The sequence below is a fragment of the Mus caroli genome, chromosome 1 (assembly GCF_900094665.2).
Source record: "Mus caroli chromosome 1, CAROLI_EIJ_v1.1, whole genome shotgun sequence".
Taxonomy (NCBI): Eukaryota; Metazoa; Chordata; class Mammalia; order Rodentia; family Muridae; genus Mus; species Mus caroli.
In genome coordinates, this window is record NC_034570.1 from 115,721,431 (window position 1) to 115,747,410 (window position 25,980).

The 25,980-nt window shown below is 36.6% G+C and overlaps 1 protein-coding gene across 4 annotated transcripts in view; it reads right to left on the reverse strand.

Moving 5' to 3' along the window:
- The window catches only part of Dpp10 (dipeptidyl peptidase like 10), a 1,458,922-nt gene that overhangs the window by 486,790 nt on the left and 946,152 nt on the right, over window positions 1-25,980 (reverse strand). For all 4 annotated transcript variants that reach the window (XM_021165015.2, XM_021164934.2, XM_029476885.1 and 1 more), the window contains exon 3: window positions 21,051-21,146. In XM_021165015.2, coding sequence (XP_021020674.1) covers window positions 21,051-21,146 — 96 coding nt within the window. The remainder of the gene's footprint in view (window positions 1-21,050; window positions 21,147-25,980) is intronic.

Sequence of the window (25,980 nt, forward strand, 5' to 3'; positions counted from 1 at the left end):
CTTGTACTAAGGTCAAATCTAAGTGGATTAAGGAACTCCACATAAAACCAGAGACACTGAAACTTATTGAGGAGAAAGTAGGGAAAAGCCTCGAAGATATGGGTACAGGGGAAAAATAATGAACTCTCAGGGCAGGGGACCAGGAAGGGCCTCAGTGATTGTGATGTAAAGTGAATAGGTAAATGAATTTTCTACATACAGACAGCCAGTTGGATTAGCACCATTTATCAAAGATGCCATCTTTTTTCCATTGTCTACTTTTTGGCCTCTTTGTCAAAGATCAAGTGTCCATAAGTGTGTGGTTTTATTTCTGGGTCTTCAAGTCTATTCCATTGATCAATGTGTCTGTCTCTGTACCAATACCATGCAATTTTTATCACTATTGCTGTTGTAAAGGTTGATTGTGGTGATTCCACCAGCCATACTTTTATTGTTAAGAATGCTTTTCACTATGGTTTTTTGCCTTCCCAGGTGAATTTGAGAATTGCTCTTTCCAAGTGTTTGAAGCATTGTGTTGGGATTTTGATGGAGATTGCATTGAATCTGTAGATTGTTTTTGGTAAAATGGCCCTGTTTACTATATTAATTCTGCCAATCCATGACCATGGGAGATCTCACCATTTTCTGAGATCTTCTTTGATTTCTTTTTTGAGAGACTTGAAGTTATTATCATACAAGGCTTTCACTTGTTTGGTTAGAGTTACCCAAGATCTTTTATTTTATTTGTGGCTATTGTGAAGGGAGTCATTTCCCTAATTTCTTTCTCAGCCTGTTTATCCTTTGTATAAAGGGAGGCTATTGATTTATTTGAGTTAATTTCATATCCAGCCACTTTGCTGAAATTGTTTATCAGCTGGAGAAGTCCTCTGGTAGAATTTTTGGGGTCACTTGTATAAACTATCATATCATCTGAAAAGAATGACATCTTTATTTCTCCTTTGCCAGTTTGTAATCACTTGATACAAATTGTTGTCTTATTGTTCTAGCTATAGAACAACTCAAGTCTATATTGAATATATATGGAGAGAGTGGGCATCCTTGTCTTGTCCTCTGTTTTAATGGGATTGCTTCAAGTATGTCTCCATTTAACTTGAGATTGGTTGTTGGTTTGCACTAAGTTGCCTTTATCATGTTTAGGTATGGGACTTTTATTCCTGATCTCTCCAATACTATTATCATTAAAGGGTGTTGTATTTTGTCAACTGCTTTTTCTGCATCTAAGGAAGAAAGCAATCACAAGTGAGGAGGGATGGAGGGAGGTACCCAAGAGGGAAACTGGACATGTGATGGTGGGGGGGGGAAAAGAGGGGAACCTGATCTGGTATTTGGTGAGGAAAAATGACTGAAGTTCTGAGGGCCAGCAGAAAGAATAGAAACTGACAACCTCAAGAGGTAGGAAGTTGTGGGGGAGAGTCCAATATGCACCAGAAACCTAAGAGGTGAGAGATTCTCAGGACTCAACTGGGGGAGGAGGGACATTAGATGAAATGCCCAGCAGTAGGGAGAGGGAACTTATAGAGCCCACCTCCAGCAGGAAGACAGGACATCAAGTGAGGGATATGGTTGACATCCCCCAGTCAAAACTCTGATCCATAATTGTTCCTGTCTGAAGAATTACAGGGATGGAAATGGAAAGGATCTTGAGGAAAAGAAGGTCTAGCAACAGGCCCCAAATGGGATTCAGCTCAATGGGATGTCTCAAGGCCTGACACTATAACTGAGGCTGTGGGGTGCTCACAAAAAGGGACCTTGCATGACCACACTCTGGAAGGCCCAGCATGCCACTGAAAGAGTCAGATGCAGATATTTGCACCCAACCAATGGATAGAAGCTGCTTTCCCCTGTGGTTGAATTAGGGAAGGCTGGAAGAAGCTAAGGAGGAGGGCGACCCTTTAGGAAGATCAGCAGTCTCAACTAAACTGGAATCCCGAGATATCTCAAACACTGGACCACCAAACAGGCAGCATACACCAGCTGATATGAGACCCCCAACACACATAAAACAGAGGACTGATGGATCTAGGTTCAGTAGTAAAGAGACTGGAGGCCCCAGGGAGTTTAGAGATCTGCTTGGGTAGGGGGTAGGAGGTGGGGACATCTCCATGGAGACAGGAGGTGGGGAGGAAGTATTGGATGTAGAACAGTTGGAGGATGGACAGGGTGGGGGAATAAAATCTGAAGTGTAAATAAATAAATAAATAAATAAATAAATAAATAAAAGACAAAAAAGTAAATAAATTTTAAAAAGAAAATAAATGACTAAGATGATAAAAATATTTTATTTTCAAAATTACTTCCATGTAACACTTTGATATTTTTTAGTTAAGATAATATTTGTTTTAATAATATTTGACTTTTGATAGAGGAAAAATGATTCATACACATTTATAGAAAATTTAAATTATCTAGAGTGATTTGTGATGAAAACCAACTCATAAAGGTAAAACAACTGAACTAAAGGTAATTTCAAACCCGTCGTTTCTAAACATCTTTTAAAAGTCAGCATAGAGCCAGAAAGCCAGGGGGTGGTAGCACACACCTTTAACACGAACACTCAGGAAGCAAAACAAGGCAGATGTTTGTGAGCTTGAGGCCAGCCTGGTCTACAGCATGAGTTCCAGGACAGCTAGGGATACACCATAAGAAACCCTATCTCAAAATTAAAACCACAATAAAATGTGAGCATGGAAATATATTTTAATGAAATATCAAAATTGGCATTTCATTAAAGATTTTGCAAACTTTTCCCAGATGCACAAGCACCATGCTCCTTTCTTTATAGTGTCATAATACTCACACAATAAGGGAGATGTTTGACATAGAAAGTCTTAGAACTTCAGTGTAAATTTTTAAATCTTTCCCTGTCTACTTGCTTAGAATCAGCCTGAGAGATACACTTCTGGAGGCACTTCCAGGGGAGTTTAACTGAGAGTGGGGTCCTGTCCCTCAGTGTGGGCAGCATCATCCCATAGGCTCAGGATTCAGATGGAATAAAGGTGAAAATGAGAACATATGTGCTTATGTTTTCTGCTTCTACAGTCACTGAGATGTAAGGTCACAGCCACAGCTCCCACTAAGAACAAGAACTGGTTCAGCCTCCTTTGTCCTACCCAACATAATAGACTGTTCCCTGGACTATGGCCCCAAATAAACCCCTTCTGGCCTAGAATTGCAGGTGTTACAGTTTGAATGTGATATGTACCCCACAGGCTCACATGTTTAATCACTAGATTTCCAGTTAATGGCACTCTTTGGGGAGGTTACAAAACCTTTGCTGAAGGAATGTCATTATAGGGGGTGAGGTGCACATACTGTTTGAGATCATAGCTTATTCAATATCTATCTATCTATCTATCTATCTATCTATCTATCTATCTATCTTTATTTATCTCTTTCTCTTTAGTTATTCTTGATCTGTGTAGTTGAACAATGATCAGATAGCCGGAACTCTTGCTCCTTAGCATCCTCTACCATGCAAGCATAGGTCTTATCCATCTGGAAATGGAAACCAAAGGAAACCCTTTCGTCCTTCCCTAACTTGCTTTTGTGATGGGATTTCATCACAGTGTTAGAATTGTAAGCAAGCCATCAGGAAGCAAGAAGCAAAATAACTGAAAATGTTAGGTAGTCAATGAAATCAATAAGTAAAAACATTAAAATTATGAATTATTCCTATTTTACGAAAAAGGACAAAAATAAGGGTGCTGTAAGTCTAATATAAGAGCAAGATTATCAGCTTGGGAACACTTCTCTGTATTTTAAAAATTCATTTAATAAAGGAATTAAACTTATTTCATAACAAGGAACACCTCACTCTCAAAAAGAAAAAGACAAGTGGGCATTACCATACTTGCTTATAGGATGGAAGACAATGGATTTAAGGTCTTCATGTTGTTCACACATCTCAGAGCTTCTCCTAGTCATAATCATCTCTAATGAGGGAGCATCACCTGACAAGCAACACTCATGCCTGCTTGTCTCCTTTCCTGGAATCTCTGGAGGAAGGCACAGTCACCCATGTTAATCAGGTGAGTAAAGGCTTGTTATAGTTGGTTCTGTCTTGATTTTTCTATTTTTGTTTATTCTATGAGAAATAGATAAAAAAAAAAAAAAAACTCCAGGACACATGTTGCTAGCTTAAAACAATCTTCCCTTTTTATGGATAAGGTAATGAAAAATTATATTCTAGTTTCCCATTATACATCATTGGAGACAACATTGTGGAACTATCTTCAATTGTCTGCAGTCTCACTGAAACTTCATTCATCAAAGATGACTTTGTGTGTGTGCGTGTGCGCATGCATGTGCATATGTGTGTGTGAGTATCCATGCACAGGCACCCCATGTGTTGTTTGTACAGGATGTGTATGTATGTTTGTGTATAAACCAAAGATCAATCTTAGGTGTCATTCCTCAAGTGCTATCATGTTAACCACCTTGATTTTCATTGGCCTAGACCTCGCCAAACAGGCTACATTGTTTGGCCAGTGAACTTTGGGGTCCTTTTCTGTCTTCCTCTCCAGTGACAATGGTCTCCTATTATGTCCAGCATTTTCATGTCCTTAAAATCAGATTCAGAACCTTGTGTTTCCAAGGCAAGCACTTTATTGAGTTATCATATCACAAAGGAAGACACTTAAAATAAAGGTAAGATGGTTAGCTCAAGGATCTTTGTCCTAGAGACATTGTCTCTTCTCTAGATTCATCTGTCACATAAAAGTGAGGTATGACTCTAAAGTTGCCTCCAACTTCCCTGGTGTTTCTCACCCTTGAAGAGTATTTTCAAGCATAAAATATATGGTGTTTCACAGAGATTCACAGCTATTCTATACATGACATTTTAATAAGATTGTATGTTTTTCATCTGGTTATTGGCTCATGGCAAGTAATTTTTGAGATATAATCATCAAGTTTTCAACCCAAAAGTACAGTCATAGATTTGTTAAAACATACTTTTCATAAGGGGTTTTAAACATTTGACCCCCGCCACCTTCTGGCCCACTGTCCAAAGGTAGGAGAGAAAAGATGGTAAATAGGACAAGGGGATGTGAACCTGGTTTGCAGTAGTTGTTTGGGTAATTCAATCTCCACTTATTAGGATAGCATCAGTCTAGGTCAGTAATGTTAGGATACCAAATCCAATCAGCATCAGTGGTAGCACAATCCAGCAGAAACAGCCAGGCCTCCAGCAAATCAGCATGAGCCAATGAGAGTGACCAGTACCAGCTGGGACACCAGTAGAAGTTTTCTGCCTTGCCTCTGTCAGTAAAGTGAAGGTCAGCAAAGTTTGAAAACCAATTAAGTGTGTGTGGCAAGGTTAGCTATGCAAGTTCACCATCACTGTCCATTGAATCTTATTTGTACTCTCTCCAAACATCATGTCTCCTCCTATGGGTCTTCCCTTAGCAAGAGAGCACATGAGTCTACATCATATGAACCAACCAGAAATGTCCACTTCAGAGAAGTCTGAACTTCCCCACAGGTAGGAAAGTATTATGTCTGCACGTGTACATTCAAAAGCCACCACTGTTCCCTCAGGTTGGAAAGCCTCTGAATACTCTTTTCGTGTGGTGACTCCTCTTCACCCCCACCATCCCTCACCTCTGCTATTTTGTGAGGATTACTTAGCACAGGCTCTCTTCCCACTGCTGTGCCTGCTACCTTAAACAACAATACGTACCTGGCAAATGTCTTATCAGAATTGTTTCCTAAAGCTTGATCTTGCCTTTGTGTGTGTGTGTGTGTGGAGGGGTAAATGCATCTATGAGTGAAGTTGCCTGTGGAGGCCATAAAAAGAAGGACTCACTTCATCAGATTCACTTGATCTGGAGTTAGAGGCAGTTGAGTGAGGCTCACCAACATGGATGGTGAGAAATGCACCGTGACTCTTGGAAAGAGCAGTACACACTACTGAGCCATCTCTCCAGACCATCTTTGAATTAAGTTATACCCCTTCTTTACCTTCCTTCAAATATGACAAATCTTTGAATTAAGTTATACCCCTTCTTTACTTTCCTTCAAATATGACAATTCTGACACCAAGTACAACCCAGAATAAAACTTCAATAATATATATTTTGTGATAATGGAGAGGAAAACAGCAAATATTCTTATACATTTTAAAGAGGAAAACTACCTCTTTTGATATAAATGCATACTCTGCTTATAATACTCCAAGATAAAACGTCTGGTTCGGTATGAAAGTATAGACCTGTTTATAGAAGTATTCTGACTTTGGAAGGCCTCTGTCAGTACCCCTCACCGATGGGCGCTATCAGTTTCTTTGATCCCTTTCTCTTTCTAACTAGGATGCAAATATTTCATGCTGAAGGGACTGCTTGCTAATCTTTTCCTGGTAGGTAGACTGAAATGTGAATTTCTAAAATTTTAGGGAAGACTGCTATTGCTATGCAATCTATTCTTAGTAAATCATTTCTGGGATGCTCAAATTCAAACAACTAAGGGTTATTATTTGGAGAAGCTATTTTTAAGTAGCTGATTAAATTAATGAAAATAGTTGGTGTGGCATATAAATATTACATTTAGGGTGAAATATTACCACATAAAAGTAGCTCTTTAATAGATTCCATAAGACTGTCAAATTTTAAATCTATGTGTCTGCGTGTCTGTGTATTTGTGTGTCTATGTATCTGTGTGAGTCTGTGTGTGTGCATAGATTAGGATATGATCATGTGTGTAAAGGAGTCTACAGATGCTAAAAGTTGTTGTCAAATCCCTTGGTCCTGGAGTTAGAGGTGATTGTGAGCTGGCCAGCTGAGATACAGGGACGTTGGTACTCTGCAAAGGTAGTAAGTGCTCTTAATCACTAATTCATCTCTCTCACCCCATCAAATATTCTCTAATAAATAGTTTAAAGGAGCGTGGAAAATAGCTAAGTTGGTCATGTGTTTGTCTTAGTCACATCAGGACCTGAGTTCGACACCTAAAACGCATGAGGAAGTAAAAACAGGCATGTCTATTACTTGTAATTCTAGCGCTGGGAAATGGAGACAAGTGGATATCTGGACCTACAGTCCAGCCAGTCTAGCCTGTTCTGTAAGCTCCAGGCCAGTTACGTAATTATCCCAACAAAATACTATGGGTAGAAACTGCATGTTCATTCTTATATGAGGTTGCTTCCTGTAGTGACTGTAATATTTTTTCTTGATTTCCTTGAGGAAACATAACTCAAATTACTGTTTTAATATTGCCCCCAAATCATCCACAGAGTATGAAGAATAAGTTCTGTATGGTGAGGTATTTGAAGTATTTATCATATATAACTTATTGAAAGATAATATAAATTTAAATAAAAAAGGCAAACATAATTTAATACTAAAACTTATGTTGTAAACCCATGTATGCTACAACAAGCCTTCATATCTATAGCATTACTCCCTGTTTTCAAGCCCTGTGGATTTCCCAAAGGATGAAGATGTTGCCAATTAACAAAAAGTAAATGTTCATGGCACATTCCAGATAGCATACCTGTGGACTCAAAGCTTTGCTTATACTTACATCTCATTCTCTCTCTCTCTCTCTCTCTCTCTCTCTCTCTCTCTCTCTCTCTCTCTCTCTCTCTCTCTCTCTCTCTTCCACCTCTCCCTCTCTCTCATTGTTGAAGGACTCAGATCAAGAAGAGGTAGAAACTAATGGTGTATAGAATTAAGTGAACATTTCAATAATGATCATTGACTCTCATCACCTATAGGTGCTAAATACAAGGTATGTTGAAATCATTAATCATTTCTAATTATATCGCATTGCTTAGAATGAATGAATTACCTTTATTTTCAAAATTGCATATTGGGTGGAGGCAGAACTATTATATAAACATTGTAATTTCTAAATTGTTTTCAAATCAAAATCATTAGATTCTAATGCAAAAGTTAAACGACAAATATGTTTTTGTCCACTTGAATTTTTATAACATATCAGTTTCTACCTTCAAAAATATTAATGTCAGTTATAGTATTTACAATTAAAAGGCTTTGGTATAACTTAAAAATGAATATTCATAAAAATGAACTGGCTTTTATTAGTGTCTTTTTATAGATAATCATCATTTTGAGAAACAAAAGCTGAATTGATATCACACTTTTAATTTCCATTTTAGTTTCAGAGTCATGTTCATCCTGGAGAAGCACTAAAATAATAATATTTGGGGCTGGTGAGATTGTTCTATTGGTAAAAATGCTTGCCCCCAAGTCTGATGATCTGTTTACTAATTGAAATATAGTATTTGAACCTGAAATAAAAGGAAAAAGACAGTCTATAGTGAAATTATTCAGAGAATCAATATATCAGTAGCAGTGTGAAAGATATTTGGGGTTGAAGTTAGGACCAATATCATAGGAGAAAAACTAAGCAAGCAATGCAAGGGGAAATCTTAGAAGCTTTCAGAGAATGCCAGCTGGTGAGAAGAGGTGCATTAGATGGAACACATTATAATGGATAGAAAAGGGTAAGAGGAAAAGATTCTTTGGAAGCTTTGTAGGTATTTTGGGGAAAATTAATGGAAAAATTTCATTTTTAGAAGTGAGGCCAAAAAAAAAAAAAGACCATCAAAAAACAAAAACCTATTATCTTTTCAACCTTGTAGGTGAAAAGACAACCATACAGAGAGAATAAGTACTCAACCTTAAACTGTTACTGGCTTCTGAAACCCTGAGGCTTCCCCTCAAACAGGTTAGCTTGTTACCCATACCTGAAAGATGCACTGCTTTAAAAAGTGACAATGCAGATTTTGCTGAAAGGACCCTGATAATAGCTGTCTCTTGTGAGGCAATGCCAGGGCCTATCAAACACAGAAGTGGATGCTCACAGTCAGCTATTGGATGGATCACAGGGCCCCCAATGGAGGAGCTAGAGAAAGTACCCAAGGAGCTGAAGGGGTCTGCAACCCTATAGGTAGAACAATAATATGAACTAACCAGTACCCCCGGAGCTAGTGTCTCTAGCTCCATATGAATCAGAAGATGGCCTAGTCGGCCATCTTTGGAAAGAGAGGCCCATCGGTCTTACAAACTTTATATGCCTCAGTACAGGGGAACGCCAGGGCCAAGAAGTGGGAGTGGGGGGAGGAGGGGAGTAGGAGGGAGGGTATGGGGGGACTTTTGGGATAGCATTGGAAATGTAAATGAAGAAAATACCTAATTAAAAAAAGTGACAATGCTGAGATGCCCGAGATGCAGTCCCACTCAGTCCCCAAGATGAGGTCCCACCTAGTTTCCGAAAGAGTAGACCATGCACCATGCACTGGCTTCCACAAAGTCTCAATCAAGTCTCTAAATAGCCTCATAACTTCAACCCTTAATCATAACAGGATCAGATCTTGGGGTGACTTAAAAGCCAAGGAGTACAGCGCAAATCAAAATTATTTTATCACAACATGGAGACTCAGAAGACAAAGGATTAGCGGTACTATGAAGGGCAGAAATCAAGGAATCCTGTCCCAAAGAAGGACAGGCACATGTGTAAATAATGAATTGGTACACTTAGTTGTGCAAATGGACTCTCAGAAGAGAACAAATATGTACAAAAGACCTGCTTTGAAATGCTATTTGTAAGGACACAGCAGTGGTGACATGTTAATGGCTTGGGTACACAGCTCTTGTAATGAGTGTTCCAGCTCATTAAACTGACATGTGTATTGACAACACTATGCCTATGGCTAGGTGTTACAGATTAGAGGTAGGAAAGGAGATCAGTTTTAAATGATTTATTAACATCGCCTGTGTCTAGTTAAAGCAATGAGAGCCGAGAGCTGTCTCCAATCAAAGGTGTGTTTGTTAGGTATTTTGTTTCTTGCTTCCCCCTGGTTCATGGATAAGTAGAAGCAGTCTATAAACTCCTTGTTCTTTCCTGAATGAAAGCACCAAAAAGCTGATAGGTTAAAGCAATCCTCTTTGTAGATATGGAGATGAAATGGCACACTCTTAGGATTCAAGATGGATGTGGAGCTCACTTCTTATATGTAGAAGATATATATGAAAGCATATGTCTCAATAAGTAAAGCCACTTCACACATGACTGAAGACCTGAATTTGGAAGTTAAGAGCATGAACTTCTCTGCAGAGAACCCATGTTTGGTTTCATATCCTTAAAATTTAATCCATTTCCTCAATTGACCTGTGATAATTATATAAGAAATGGACTTCACTATGAGATATTCATATATTCAGCTAATATACTGTCATTATGTTCACCATCATTACCCTTGCAGGTCCTGAATTTCCAAGGTGGTTTCCTTCCTCTTCTCAAATAGCCCTCCACCTATTCTCATATGTCTTTAAAAACATGTGGATGCTGCAGTTCTGCAACTACTCCTCATGAAGGACTATTTAAAAAGAATTTACACATTAGCTGTAAATGGCAAAGCACCCTTTTGTCTAGCACATCAGCAAGAACATTGCTAATTCTTCCTGCTCTTCCAGTTAAATGTTTGTATCTTCCAGCTTATGAATTGAATTCATATTGGTGTCCTTGCATGAAACATGTTTCATGAAATATTAGAAATCATTCATAATAATTCATAAATTCATACATGTGAGTGCATTAATATTAAGTTTCCACCTTAACACATAATAGAAAAGTTCATAGCAAAAGTCTGGCAAATTCTTTTACAAAAAATTTTACAAGATAATAGCATAACTAAAATATTCCACGTTGGACTTTCTAAACTCCTTAAAATAGTCAGCTCTTTGGAAACAGTGCTAACATTTAAGTCAAAAAAGGTAGATAGATAGATAGATAGATAGATAGATAGATAGAGATAGAGATGTATATATGTTTTTAGAGGTGTTATGGCATGAGAACTTATTTTGAAAAATAGTCTTGGGAGCTGAAGAACTGGCATTGTGGTTAAGTCCATATGCAGCTCTTACAGACTAGAATAATGCTTCCAAATACCCACCACATAGGATGATATAAAACAATTTGTAACTCTTGCTCAAAGAAATCTAATAACAGTAGCCTAGGGCATAAACACACACAGATACACACACACACACACACACACACACACACACACACACGGGGGGGGGCGGAGTCAGAGACACAGACAGAGATTCAAATAATAAACATTAAAATAACAATAGTGTTGGAATTTGAGTCTAACCTTTGAGAGAGTAGAAAAAATGGGAGGGAATTCTGTGAATGAGCACAAAGAACTCTAAAGCAATACTAATGGTGATGATTGCCACCTCACCATCCTATCAATAGACCACGAAGTTTAGAATGTACAGATCTACAGACTGTAGCTTGACTTATAGTCTATTGGATTATTTCACGAAGATTTGAATAATTCTAAAGTCAAGAAAACTTCAAAGATATTACATGTCATGCCAGTAAATACTGCACACACAATGACTAAAATTGAGCTCCAGGAAGGGAGTGAGTGTGCTCCAGGTAAACATTTAAGTACTGAGCACAATTACCCTGAATTCTGGTGAAGTACTTAGCTACCATTCTACAACAGTTTTAAAGGCTTGCTCTGTATCCACAATATTTTAAAATTGTGTAAGTTGATCAAATCTCCCCCTTTTTCTATATTATCCTACATGTACTTAATGCTACATCTCAAGGTAATTTTCTCTTCTTGACATTTACCTTTCCCTTAATACTCTGGTCCTTGAGCTTCTATTTGATCACAGGCACTATGCTCATTAAGAGAGAATACATGAACTTAAATTCTCATTCTGTTATCTTCCAGTACTGTGGCCTTGACCAAGTTCCTCATTTGCTTTAAACTGCACTTCTTTGTTTATAAAATGAGCATGTCTGTGCTCAAACTCAGAGAATTTTACACATTATCTATGACAAATTAAAAATGCAGTACAAGGTGGCTGAATATCAGGGAGGTCCCCAGAGCATAACTTTAGTTGTCAGGAGCATAATAATGACCCAATGAAGACAGATAATACAGCTTCATTTTCTACATTTTTATAGTAGCATGCAAATGATAACACTCTTTTCTTTTTCACTGTCAACCCACAGGTAACCTAGGTAGAGAGGAGAAAGGATGTGTTAAATCTGTTCTGTGGACACTTCCTTAAACATATACTAGAGAAAACCACTGTGAATATAAAAAATATCCAACATGGCTAAATGCTTGTCTTTAAATGACCTACTTTGTGGGTCAGCCACCAAATAGTAAAAATATTGTCTCTAGTTATTTTTTCACCTGACAGACACCTAAGAATGCATTTGTTAACCCAATAAAAACTTGGGGTCTATAATATTTGGTTGCACATCATACAGAGGTCTTGATAGACCATTAAAATTGATGAAAAGACCTAATCAAGTAGAGTCAGTTCTGAAGAGATAAGTATATACATACACAGAAAAAGGGATCCTGAAGCAAGGTAAATTGAATTAGAGAGTAATATGAAAGTTTCCCTATATGTGCTGAATTTTAAAATTATGACTGACTTCAAAGACTTTCTTTTAAAAAATACATAAATGATTAATTAATTTTCTCAAACAAATTGAAATATTCTAATAATTCTAGCAATTCCAGAAATCTCACCTTTTTATTATCTAACTTCCCCACATGTTTTCCATGAGCTGGTAGAATTTTAAATCTTACATAGTATCTAATGGCAGCATATATCATTGTTATTTAATAGACTCATGTCCCACATGCTTCCTCCACTGGTCAAAGAAGACCTTGCTACAACCCATAGGCCATTATTGCCTTTGCAACTTGTAGAGGTAAAAATTTCCTTTCTGGGTCTTCACTTACTCATGTAAAAGGTAAAAATAATGACATTGTTTTCCAAACAGGGTTTTTCAAAAAGAAAATATCCTGGAAAAATAACATTTATGGAAATGCTCTGTAAACACAGAATTGCATTTAAATTTTGATATACTATAAGGTAAATATTTGTCATCAGAACCTCCCACCTTAATTTGGCAAAATATAGCTAGCAGTCATCAGAAAAACTTTAGCCTTGTTTGCTTCAAAATTTTAATCTAATCAAAGTATCCTGCAGGAGATCAGTGTATAATAATCACAGCAAATTGTAAAATTTATTCATTGTTTTTATTTCTCAAACATAGCCTGTTTCTCATAGGCAGCCTTACACACTGTGCTAATTCCCATGGAAGTCTTCATACATCATTGTTCTGTCCCCAAAATGCTCTCTTTCATGATCTGAGCATATCTGCCTTCTATACTTATTCTAAACCTCATCACTTCTCCAAAGACTATGCCAATTATCCACTACTTCTTCAATGTATCCTTCTAGTTCTAAGATATGTTTACAAAAATATCATTACCTTTATCACTTAACATCTGTCTCCTTGCTTTGAAACAAGAGGGCTCATGAAGTTTCTTTTCTATTTTTCATTATGAGTGTCTGTATGTAGATAGGTACACATGAATACATGTTCCTATGGAGACTAGAAAAGAGCATTGTGTCTCCAGGAACTGGATTTACAAGTGGTTATGAGTCACTCAATGTGAATGCTGGGAACTGAACTAAGTTTCTCTTCAAGAGAAAATACCAAGTGCCCTTAACTGCTGAGCCATCTCTTCAGTGCCTGTGTTCATGTAGTTTCTATAGACTCTAAGAATCCTCATTGTAATCTGATTCTATTGATCACATCAGTGATATATGGATACATTCATGATCATTACCAGGTACTTTAAGATGTTAGCAAATGGAAACGATTCAGAAAGAGTAAGAAGAAATGTGTCTAGTGTCCCACATTATAGTGGAGAGAGAGTACGGTGAGTGCAATGAAGGCTGTTTTAAATTTAGGGGGAAACAAAGCTCACCAAACCTCATTGAAGCTTGGGTTCAGAGGTCCTGCAATTCTCTATGTATTTCAGCTTTGCATCCTGCTCACCTTTCTGAGTAGTATCTTCATTTTATAAAGCCCGAGACAATATGAAAAGATAGGGTGCATGACTTGGAAAGAATCTTTACCAGCGTTTCATTGAGTGAAGATGAATGTTTATACACTTGGATATAAAATATGTCTTGGCTATGCACCATAGATTAGTGCTGAATAAATAAAAAAAGAACAGGCAGATAAGTACTTAGATGGATATATAAGTGGATATACAGAAATGAAGATACTGGGATCAACACACCCACAGTTATGTGATTTTGATGGGAAAGCCAGTGATTGTGCCAACAAAGTGAAGACTAAGCATGCTTTTGTGCTTGTACAGGACCCCACACGCCTTCATGGACACGGTTTACTTCAGGCAAGCTTTTCTATGTCAACAGATTCTAAATCGTGCATGAGTTACAAATCAATAAATTCTGTATATAAACATCCCCATGCCACCCTGTTTAAGCAACCTCAGTTTTATTTCTTTAAATATCAAAATACAATGTTCTATTTCAACAAACACAAGGAATAGAACATGTAGTTCTCTTGAAGCTAAGTTTATATTTCTAGTTCCCTTTAAATTCTTCAATCACTTCACCTCTAAATCACAGATGTATTTTTCTCCTGGATGCTACATTTTTTTCCTCTGAAATGTGAACACTTCAGTTTATGAGTAAATTCTTTCTTAGTCTCTCTGGGCATTTAGTATAAATATTGTTATTTTAAGATAGACTGGATTCTTTAAAATATCCACTTTAAGAAAATTATTTAGATTTGAATTTCAAACAAAGTTTGACTATCTGCCTCTAATATGGATGTTTGCTCGGGTGTGAGATTTTTAGGAGATGGATATATTGGTAGTTTCAAGCAGTTTAAGCTAGAAATTAACAGACAATAAAGCAATAAAGTACTTCTGGTGTTTTCAGAGATGAAAATGTGCTAAGCAGTATACTGATGCTCATTTCATCAAGAACTTGTCCACCTTGATTAAAAAAGTATTTGGCATACATACTCTAAGAAGGAAAATAAGTCATGAAAAAAATGCTTTGTATTCCTAACCATATTTTCAACTTTCTAAGCAGTGCTTTAGCAATCAAGGATGTCATTATTTCCATAATTCTCTACATATATCAAAGAAGTCAGAGCATAATGAGTCAGAGGACAGTAGAGGTTTCTCGATCTCACTGGAGTTGGAGTGACAAGCTGTGGCTTGCTGCCTTACGTGTGGGCACTAAAAGAACAAGAGGCACTCTTAACTACTGAGCCATCTCTTCTGCCTTGAAATGTTATGTCTAATACACTCTTTTGTGCCTCTGCCAGGATCCAATGCCCTCAAACTACCAGCTCACCTCTGTGTCTCTTTTAAAATTTTTATTACATTTAAATGCGTATATGTGCCTGCATGGCATGGCACATGTGTGGAGGTCAGGTACAACCTGTAGGAGTGAGATCTCTCGCTGCACCATGTGAGTCCAGAGGAGAGAAATCAGTTCATCAGCCTTAGTGGCAAGCACCTTTCCTTACTAAGCCATCTTGTCAGTCCTTGCCTCCTGTTTTTGTACTCATCCATAATTGGTTTGAAAGAATAAACAAATCTCATCAATAGGAACAAAACTATTCTTTCACTTAGTGAATCTACTTACATTAGCATGTGAATTCTAGGAATTTCCTGATTGTTTAAAAGTAAGGGTATAATTATTGGAAATGTGAAAAGTATGGATAAAAGAGTCTAAAAGAGTACCCACTCATAATCATGTAATCAGATTGGATTGGATTTGATATTTACCACATTCTTTTCTGGTATTTGCATTAATAGATATGGACATGTATGGAATAAAGTCGTGAAGAATGTACAAATAATTGAATATAGTGGATTCTTTCTACTTAATATTTTACAATAAATATCTTTTAGGGTAAATAATTTTTCAAATGCACATGTGTGGACATGTGTGCACAAATGAATATTTTGGCCTATCTAACATTCAGTTCAATACTTGCAAAATCACATGGTCCTATGTTTAAGTTTCTATATGGTTCTATGGACTATTTTTTGTTTTTACAAATTACACTGCATAAAAATACATGCTATCTCTAAGACATGAAGATATATATTCACCTCTATGCTATGTAAATGTCAGCATATTTGATGGTTATAACAATTACAGTTTGCTGGAATTGGAGGTGGAAATGGGTGTGGTTATAATACATTGTACAGATGTGTTCAATTCTTAAATAGACAAAATATTATATAATGTTTGAATTTAGTGCTTAAGAAGATAAAAGAAGAAATTAAAGACAAAATAATTTAACTGAGCACTAGGTGAGGTTAAAAAGAGGACAGTGATATGCAACGGCTTCTATAACTCTACCATGTTATGATGACAGCTGAAAGGCCAGGCCTCGTAAAGTCATTCAACACATGAACAACAGTAGCATGAATTTATGTTCTTGCTTTCCCTAGTGCTGGGATCTGTAATCATAGTAAATAATGTTGGTATTAGTTAGATTAATGCCCTTCATTTTTCATAAAAGTGATAACCATGTCTTTTCCATGCCTGTTTAAGAGCATGAATATTCTTCCTAAAGAAAATAATCTGTGGAGATTTATAAAGAAATATCAGGTCTCCAGAGCATCTCTAAAGATAAGGCTGCAAGTTCCTCTCATTTTGTGTTCTGTGGGGCTACAGCCCCCCCCCCCGCAATATATAAACATTTTTGTATCGCAGAAATTCTGCATAATGGTTAAACATGCAACACCTGTCTTTGAAGTAGTTGGAAGAGTAAGACAGGAAGTTTACGATGAGTTTAGTGCCAGCATTATCTACAGAGCTGGGGAATGTGTGTGTGTGTGTGTGTGTGTGTGTGTGTGTGTGTGTGTGTGTGTGTGTAGAGGGTTATTCTTGTTGCTTCTCTGTTGTGATAAACATACAACTAAAAGCAACTTAGGGGAGTAAAGGATTTATTTGGCTTATAGTTTCAGGTAAAAGAGAAATCTGGGCAGAAGCTCAAGGCAGGAACCCGACTGCTTTTCCATAAAGCATTTCTTCTGTCCAGGTAACTCAGGCACAACCAATAATGCATAATTAGCTTGCTCACAGGTTCTTAGTTAGCTTTCTTATCCAGTCCAAGACCACCTCTGAAGAATATTGCCACCCACAGTGGGCTGGACCTTCCAACATAAATTAACATTCAACAAAATCCTCCACAGACATAACCACAAGTCATTTTCCTATCGTCAAACCACTCAATTGAGACATCTCTTCTCAGGTAACTCTAAGCTGTGTCAACAATTAAGCTAACTAGGACAGGGATGTTCCTCATAGCTTGCAGAGAGGACAACATCAACACTATTATTTGCTTTCTATAATAAAAACATTAATGGTACATTTCTGTTAGTGGCTGAAGATAAACATTGATCTACCAAGTGAATCTGAGAGCAATGAATCATTCTCGTGCAATGAACAACTTCACAAGATCAAGGCAGTCAACATTTTACCATGAAAGTGGGAGGAACTCACAAAGATGAAGCCCAAACCCAGCTGCGGAGCTATTAATAGCTGATGTCTGCTAAACTGGGGGAGTCAGTTTCTTGAAAGCTTGTGGCCCTTGATAAGTAGACAAGACTCAAATAGATGGTATTATACCTGTGAACATACAGGCAGTGCTTATGGGACTTGGTGGGTTTTAAGCAACAACCACAAAACAGATACAAATTAAGGAGGAGTGAGAGGACACACGGTGAATCATGAAGTCATAAGGGGAAAAGAAGGGTTGAAGTTTATCAAAATGAACTTTACACATGTATGAAAATATCTAAGAATAAACTTATTCTATTACACGATCAGATAAGTCAGGTTTTTTTTTTTAACCCCTGTATCTGAAACAGTTTCTAGAAGCAACCTCAGGGTTCTATGTAAATTCAGTGTTATATGCTGTCACATGCAGCATGTGTAACATCATCTCTCATACTGCTCAACAAAGAAGGCATTCAGTATTGGATCCTTCACTGATGCACAAACGAATCACCAAGTAAATGTGTAGCAGTTAACAATTTTTTAAAATACAGTTTATTAGGTCTCAATGTGGTATAATTAGAAAGATTTAAACAATGAAAATATACATGCCAGGGTCAACTAGGAACCATCCCTCTCTTGACTGATAATGCATTAAGTGTTCATAGGCTGACCTCCAAGAATTAGATGAAGCATTAAAATGAGCTGAGCATGAATTCACTCAGGTGAATTTTATGTTAAGAAGACTGGAAAAGTAAAGAGAAAGCCCATCTTTCACTTTTTGATATACTTGCAGATAAGGAGTTCAAGGTTACCTTTCTTTGGATGTGGTTCCCACTCCAATATTTTGGCTATCTGTGAAATATATAAATAAATAAAGTGTCTAGTGACTGCTAGCAAGGGGAGTGAGCCTGAACAGAGCATAGATCTATGCATTCTAATTTTTCAGTTATGAATGAGTGTGTCATTGAGATGGGCTGCAAACATTAGTGAGCATACAGAGGATAATGCTCAATGGGAACAATCAATATACATTGAATAAATTTATGGAATTTTTGAAGAAAAAACTATTGTTTTAAAAGAATAAGAATAATCTAAAGACACATGTGTGTTCCTCCATTTCATTATCACATTATTAAAACAATGATCCCCAAAATAATTGGAATTTCTTCACAAATTTCATGGCAGGAGAAGAAAAAGGCTGAAGCTTGGTGTCAGCCAAAAGAGGAGCTTGTCTGAAAGGAAAGAGATGTAACATGGTTCTTGCAATCTTGCAGGAGACACAGGAACCCAGACAATGATGAAGCAACATGGGCAAGATCACATCTTGACCAGTACTGTTAGTTGTAAATATAACCCTTGCTGTCTATTTAAGTCTAAGCTTGATGTGAAGACCCTAAAGAAAAACTTGGGAAGGGGCACAGTTCCAGATTTCTTTGTTCCCCTTGCCAATGTTACCATATTGCATAAATCAATTTCTCTCTCTCTCTCTCTCTCTCTCTCTCTCTCTCTCTCTCTCTCTCTCTCTCTCCCTCCCTCCCTCCCTCTCACCTCTCCCCCCTCCCTCCTTTTTCCATTAGTAGTTTGTTTAATCAGATTATTAAGGTTGTATAACTGAACCTGGCCTATGGGGAAATGCCAGGACCCATGCTCTGATCATAATAACTCCAGTAGCACTACTACTCTGGAAACAATTATTGTCTACAAACTCCAAGTAATAAGGAGATAACTTCAGTGGTATTTACACAGACTACCTACTTTCAGAGCCTAGATTCTGTATATTCCAGTTTCAAGTTTTGCTTTGATAGAAAATCCTTTTATAAACACTATGTCTCCAATGGATTAGAATTTTATAGTTGTAGTAACACTGCAGTGCTGGCCCCATGTACCATCTCCAGGCCAATTTTGCCAGAGGTGATTAATGAAATCACTTTTAAAAAATTAACACAATTTGATCTTCAAACTTTGAAAATTATAAAAGCAAAATTTTTGTCCACAATATGATGCGAATTTTAGCCTAACATGCAGTCAGTTCTCTGCTGAGATGTCAGTTCATTCCTTAGGTGTTAGGACACCATACTGTCAACTGTACAAAGGCGTAGAATGCATCTTTAAACAGTACAAGCTAGCCTGAGAAGGGGATTGAAAAGTGTACTTTTTTTTCCTTCCATTCTAAAGTTTCACTACAGAAATGCCTACATTTTGGTTTAAACCCATATATACTGGAAAAGATGAGTCGAAATTTTGAGTCTAGTAATTTTCAGTGTCACTAATGTTTAAAGCCTTCTGGAATCATCCCTGTTATCAACTAACTTGATAAAATATTTGCTGACAATTATATGGACATTTTATAGAACTGTAACTACATCTTGGGCATATTGACAAAAATATTTTATTAGCCTTTTTTTTAAAAGAAAATACTTATTTGTGATGAAACAGTACAGTTTAAGTAATAGTAAAGAAAAAGCAAAATTGTTTAGATAGCCGATCTCAAATTTATGAAACATTCCAAAGGAAAATATGAAAATGTATTAAGAAAATCTATGCTTTGTAGATATTTCTACCTATACTACAAACATCAGGACACAAAATTGCATTCCAACCAATATTAACTGATATATACAAGAAAATGGTATTATGTGTCAATTAAAGGCATTCATTTAAAATATACATCCATTTTCTTATTTATTTCTAGAAGTTATTTTGAGGTCAAATATACAAGTTTGACTTGAGCCTTATATGTTCTTTTAATAGCTTCCAAAACTTAAGGGTTAATTTCTTATTATTAAGACTTTGTTAGGCTGTGTGGTGGTGAAATATGCCTTTAATCCTAGCACTTGATAGGCAGTGGAGAGTTGATCTCTGAATTTTTAGGCAGTCTGGTCTACAGATTAACTTTCAGAACAGCCAGAGCTACACAGAGAATTCTTGTCTTAAAAAAGACAAGAGGAAAAAGACTTTATTATAAAGAACTGGAAGATAAAAACGTGCCAAAACTAATGAGACCAAAAAAGTCTATACATCTCAATTAACATATTTCTACATAATTAGAATAGTCATACTAAATTACTTTTTCTTTTAATTGGAGAAATGGAGTATAAATATGATTGTCTTTATCTGATCAAAAGACAAAACTTTTGGTCTGTTATACAAACTATCTCCTAGAAACAATAAACAAAGAACACATCTAAAGAATATCAAAAATTAAATATCAAAATTGGATATCAACAATTAGCTACTTTCCCCTTGAGATTATTAGCGTACTTTCAAACAAGTTATACACTCAAAATAAAAAAAAAAAAAAAAGTAACTATTCTCACAGACACATTTTTTATGGTTAGTTTAGCTAATAACTCCTTATTAGCTTCCATTAAGACAAACAGATGCTCAAGTTACAACACACAATGTTTTTGTTTCATCTTTTTTTGTTTTAATTCCAAATATTTATTTAAGGGAAATTGAAGGTGTTTTACTTCTGGCACAAAAGAAAAAAAAAAAAAAAAAAGCAAAGAAAAGCAGATACACCACAGTCAGTTCTACATATAAAAATAGCTATAACAACATTGGCATATTGTTAAGAAATTGATTCTAGGATGATCTATATGAATACATTCACATGTATCATATCACTCTGTGTTACGTTAGTGAAAAAGAACTCAAACTAACAAGACACATGAAAAGTTCTACACCTACCATTGATCCACCGAGCTTCTGGATTATGAAGTCCGAATCCTTTCCCCAAAAGCTCCTCTAGTGACAGTCTTGTTTCTGAAGAATTTGTTAGTTCATCTGAAAAGAAAAGAAATACATCATCAAGCACTTTTGTATTGTTTTCCTTAAAGAATAGGAATTAAGGTTTAAAATATTTTGCCTCAAAATATATGCTAATGAGACATCAATCTGAAGTGAGCATGTGAAATAGATTTTACATTGAAAGAATGTTTTGTAGACTTTTATGTATTTTTATGCAAGGGTCTTATGAAATCCAGACCACCTTTTAACTCCTGATCATCTTGTTTTCAAGTATAGTATAAACATTGTAGGAATAGTACACTACCATATTTGTCCTCCACTTTTTAAATTTAACTCTAAGATTTCAATATGGAATTTTTTACATCAATTTAACATGTCTATCCCAAGATATACTTTAATACACAGTACACCAAAAACAACTAAGAACTAGTGTTTGCACTATTCAAGAAGACCCAGGTTTTGATGATTAATCACAAGCCTGTTCTCATTTTCACACTATTTAGTAGTAAATTTAGATTTTTGTTTTTGTTTTTGTAAAAAGCTAACTATCAGAGAGGTAGGATCTTCACAGGAAAGAGAGATGGATCATTCTAATCTGAGGCAATTCAAATAAATGGAATGAATGCAAAAATTGTACCACACAATTACTACATAGAAAACGCTAAGCAAATCTGAGATTTGAATGCTAAGTTCAAAGTCTAAAATGCTAAGAAGAAAGTAAGTATCACGCATTAACCACTGGAAGAAGAGCATGATTTCATTTTCTTTTTACATTTCATAACCTAGAAATGGAAGGCTAGAGGTGAGTTTAAAATGCTGTTTGCAATACCCCTTTGTATTCAATGGGTTATAGAGAGCAGTTTGTCACTTTCTTGCAAAATAATAGCATTGTTTATTTGCTGAGTGAATTCTTCCTGGTGACCTTTTAGCTATGACCTTCCCTCTGACTGAAAACAAAATGTCAAAGACATGTTCTAATCTCAGGCGATTTTATCTTTTCAAAGTTCAGCACTCACTATACCTGGAGCTTGCTGTGGCTTCTCTCAAGTGTCTACAGCAGTAACTCATTTAAAAAACAATACAGTAAATCCATTAAAAAAAACACTATGAATGCCAAGATAACGTTTTAAAAAATATTAGAATTACCTGAATTCTACTTTAGACCAGATACGCTTATATGGAGATGTGAAAAAATGATAGACAAAGACATACAAACATCCAATTATTTACAGAGCAATCAGAAAGGTCAAAACTTGAACTTTCTTGGGGCTAGAAAGATATCTCAGTGCTCAGCAGTTAAGAGTACTTACTGCCTTTCCAGAATATCTTTTAGGATGATGAATATGTACATATGAGTATATGCATAATATATGCATGAATGTACACAAGTGCAAAGGTGTACTTGACTTTTAAGGAGAGTATACAACCCCAAATGATCTTAGGTATAAATCACTATTCAAGTATTCGAAAAAAATGAAAACAAGCATTTGTATTTCTCAAGCATATCTTTTTCTTCTTTATACTTATTGCTGTTTCTATTTATATGTGAGTATGCACATGAGTGCAGGTTTCCACAGAGCACAGAGGCAGATGTCTGATCAGTTGGAAGTAGTGTTACACATGGTTCCTGAGAGATGAACTCGGGTCCTCTGGAAGGTAAGCAAGCCTTCTTAATTGTTGATCCATGTCTCAAGCCTTTAAATATGTATTCTTACAATTCAGGACACACTACACTGAACCTCTTTCAATTAGGAATCTTTACCTCTGCCCCCCCCCCCCTGCACACACACACACCACAGCATTTGAAAACTTTTCAATATTTTTCAATGATGATTGGAAGAATGAAATACTCTCACATTTAATTGCATCCTAAATCTTCCATTTTCGATTTATCATGTGGTTCATTTAACATCTTATTGGAATTAATGCTAATAGCTTGATATAATTGAAAACAGAATTCTCCAAATGCAAGTGAATATTATACATAAGGTTGGTGGCTATATGTACAGAATCACAATTTTTCAAAAATTGCATATATGTATGAAATTCTGGAGAATAAAGATAATATTAATAGCCTGGAACCTTGCTGCTGGGGCAGACCCCTAGTTGGTCTACTCCCATGAAGTCTCCATATCCTGATCTATTCTAGAGGACCCACTGCACTCAGTTGGTAAGTCCCACACCTACACAGTCCAAGAGCTGCTGCTAGGACCCTAGTGGACTCTGGACCCATCACCAACCCTCCCAAATACCACTCCCCTTCCATCCTTTTCACCCCTTCTGCTCAGTTCTTACTGCTGGGGCAGACCCCGAGTTGGTCTGTTCCTGTGAAGACTCCATATTCTGATACATTCTAGAGGACCCATTGCACTCAGAGCAGTTGAGAACCCATTGCAGTTAGAGCAGTTGAAGTCCCATTGCACTCAGAGCAGTTGTCTGAAGGCCTCCCAGAAAACCTACTGCAGCCAAGGCAACAGATCAGCAGCTTCTCTGTCCCTGTAAAGAGCCCCCAGTTGGAAGACCCCTAGGTGGTCGGATACTGACAGGGCTGCCTGCCTAACAAGATACCTACAGAAACTCAGGGACAAAAGAGGCAGATTCCATACTGTCACCCAGAACAACAAACACCAGGGATATTCAAATAGCAAAAGGCAAGCTTAAGACCATAAGCAACAGAAACCAAAATATATGCACATCATCAGAACCAAGTTCTCCCAGAACAGCAAATCTTGAATACACCAACAAACCTGAAAATCAGGAATCTGTCCTAAAATCCTATCTCATTCTTTACAGGAAAACACAAGTAAAGAGGTCAAGGAATTAAATAAAGTGATCCAAAACCTAAAAGTGGAAGTAGAAACAATAAAGAAAACACAAATGGGGGCAAACCTGGAAATGGAAAACCTGGGAAAGAGGTCTGGAATTACAGATGAAAGTATTACCAACAGAATATAAGAGAGAGAAGAGAGAATCTCAGGTGTAGAGGATACAGAAGAGATTGACACAACTGTCAAAGAAAATTCAAAACATAAAAAACTCCTAACCCAAAGCATCCAGGAAATTCAGGACACAATGAAAAGACCAAACCTAAGAATAATCCAAATAGATAAGAACAAAGATTCACAGCTCAAAGGAACTGAAAAAAATTCAACAAAATCATAGAAGAAAACCTCCCCAACCTAAAGAAAGAGATAACAATAAAGGTACAAGAAACCTATAGAACACCAAATAAAAGGGTTTAGAAAAGAAATCTTCTCGTCACATAATTATCGAAACACTAAATGCACAAAGCAAAGAAAGAATATTAAAAGTTGCAAGGGGAAAGTCCATGTAACATACAAAGGTAGACCAATTGGAATTACACCAGACTTCTCAACATAGACTATGAAAGTCAGAAGATCCTGGTCAGAGGTCATGCGGACTCTAAGAGAACACAATTCTATCAGACATATTCTCCATCTGATAAACAACTTAAGCAAAATGGCCAGATATAAAATTAACTCATATAAATCAGTATCCTTCAACAAATAGTTTTGCTACTATACCCAGCAAAACTCTCAATAAACATAAATGGAGAAACCAAAATATTCCAGGACAAAACCAATTTCAAAAATATATATCTACCAATCCACCCCTACAGAGGATCCTGGAAGGAAAACTCCAACACAAGAAAGATACCTGGACCAAAGAAAGGACACGATATTAAGAATCTCACAACGAAGTCAAAAGCAGAGGATCACAAGCACATAAAGCCACCTACAAAAACAAACATACCAGGGGCCAACAGTCATCTCTCTTTAATATCTCTGAATATTAATGGGCTCACCTATAAAAAGACATAAGCTAACAGACTGGATATACAAACAAGATCCAGCATTTTGCTGCATACAAGAAACACACCTCAATAACCAAAGCAAGCACTATCTCAGAGTAAAAGGATGGAAAAAAGTCTTCCAAGTGAATGGACCCAGGAAACAAGCAGGAGTTGGCATCCTAATATCCAATAAAATAGACTTTCAACCAAAAGCTATCAAGCATGATGAAGAAGAACACTTCATATTCATCAATGGGAAAATCCAGCCAAAGAAAGTCTCAATTCTGAACATCTATGCCCCAAGTGCAAGAAAAATCCATATTCATAAAAGAAACTTATGAATACAGGGGAATGCCAGGGCCAGGAAGCAGGAGTGCGTGAGTTGGAAAGCAGGGCAGGGGGAGGGTATAGGGAACTTTCGGGAGATCTAAATGAAGAAAATATCTAATAAAAATGTATTAAAAAAGAAATCAAAAGGGAGACATAACAACAGAAATGGAGCAAATTTTAAAAATCGTCAGATCTATACTCAACAAAACAGGAAAACCTAGATGAAATGGATGGTTTTCTAGACAGATGCCACATATCAAACTTAAATCAAGAGCAGGTAAACTATCTAAACAGGCCCATATCACACAAGGAAATAGAAGAAGCTATTAAAAACCTCTCAACCAAAAAAAAACCCAGGGCCAGATGGCTTTAGTGTAGATTTCTACCAGATCTTCAAAGAAGACCTGATACCAATTTTCCTCAAAATATTCCATAAAATAGAAACAGAAACAACATCACCTAACACATTCTATGAAGCCACAATTACTCTGATACCTAAACCACACAAAAGCCAAACCAGAAAAGAGAACTTCAGACCAATCTTGCTTTTGAATATTGATGCAAACATACTCAATAATATTCTTGCAAACCAAATCCACGAATACATCAAATCCACTATTTGCTATGATCAAGTAGGCTTTATCCCAGGGATGCAAAGTTTGTTTAATATATGACAATCCATTAACATAATCCACTATATAAACAAACTTAAAGAAAAAAATCACA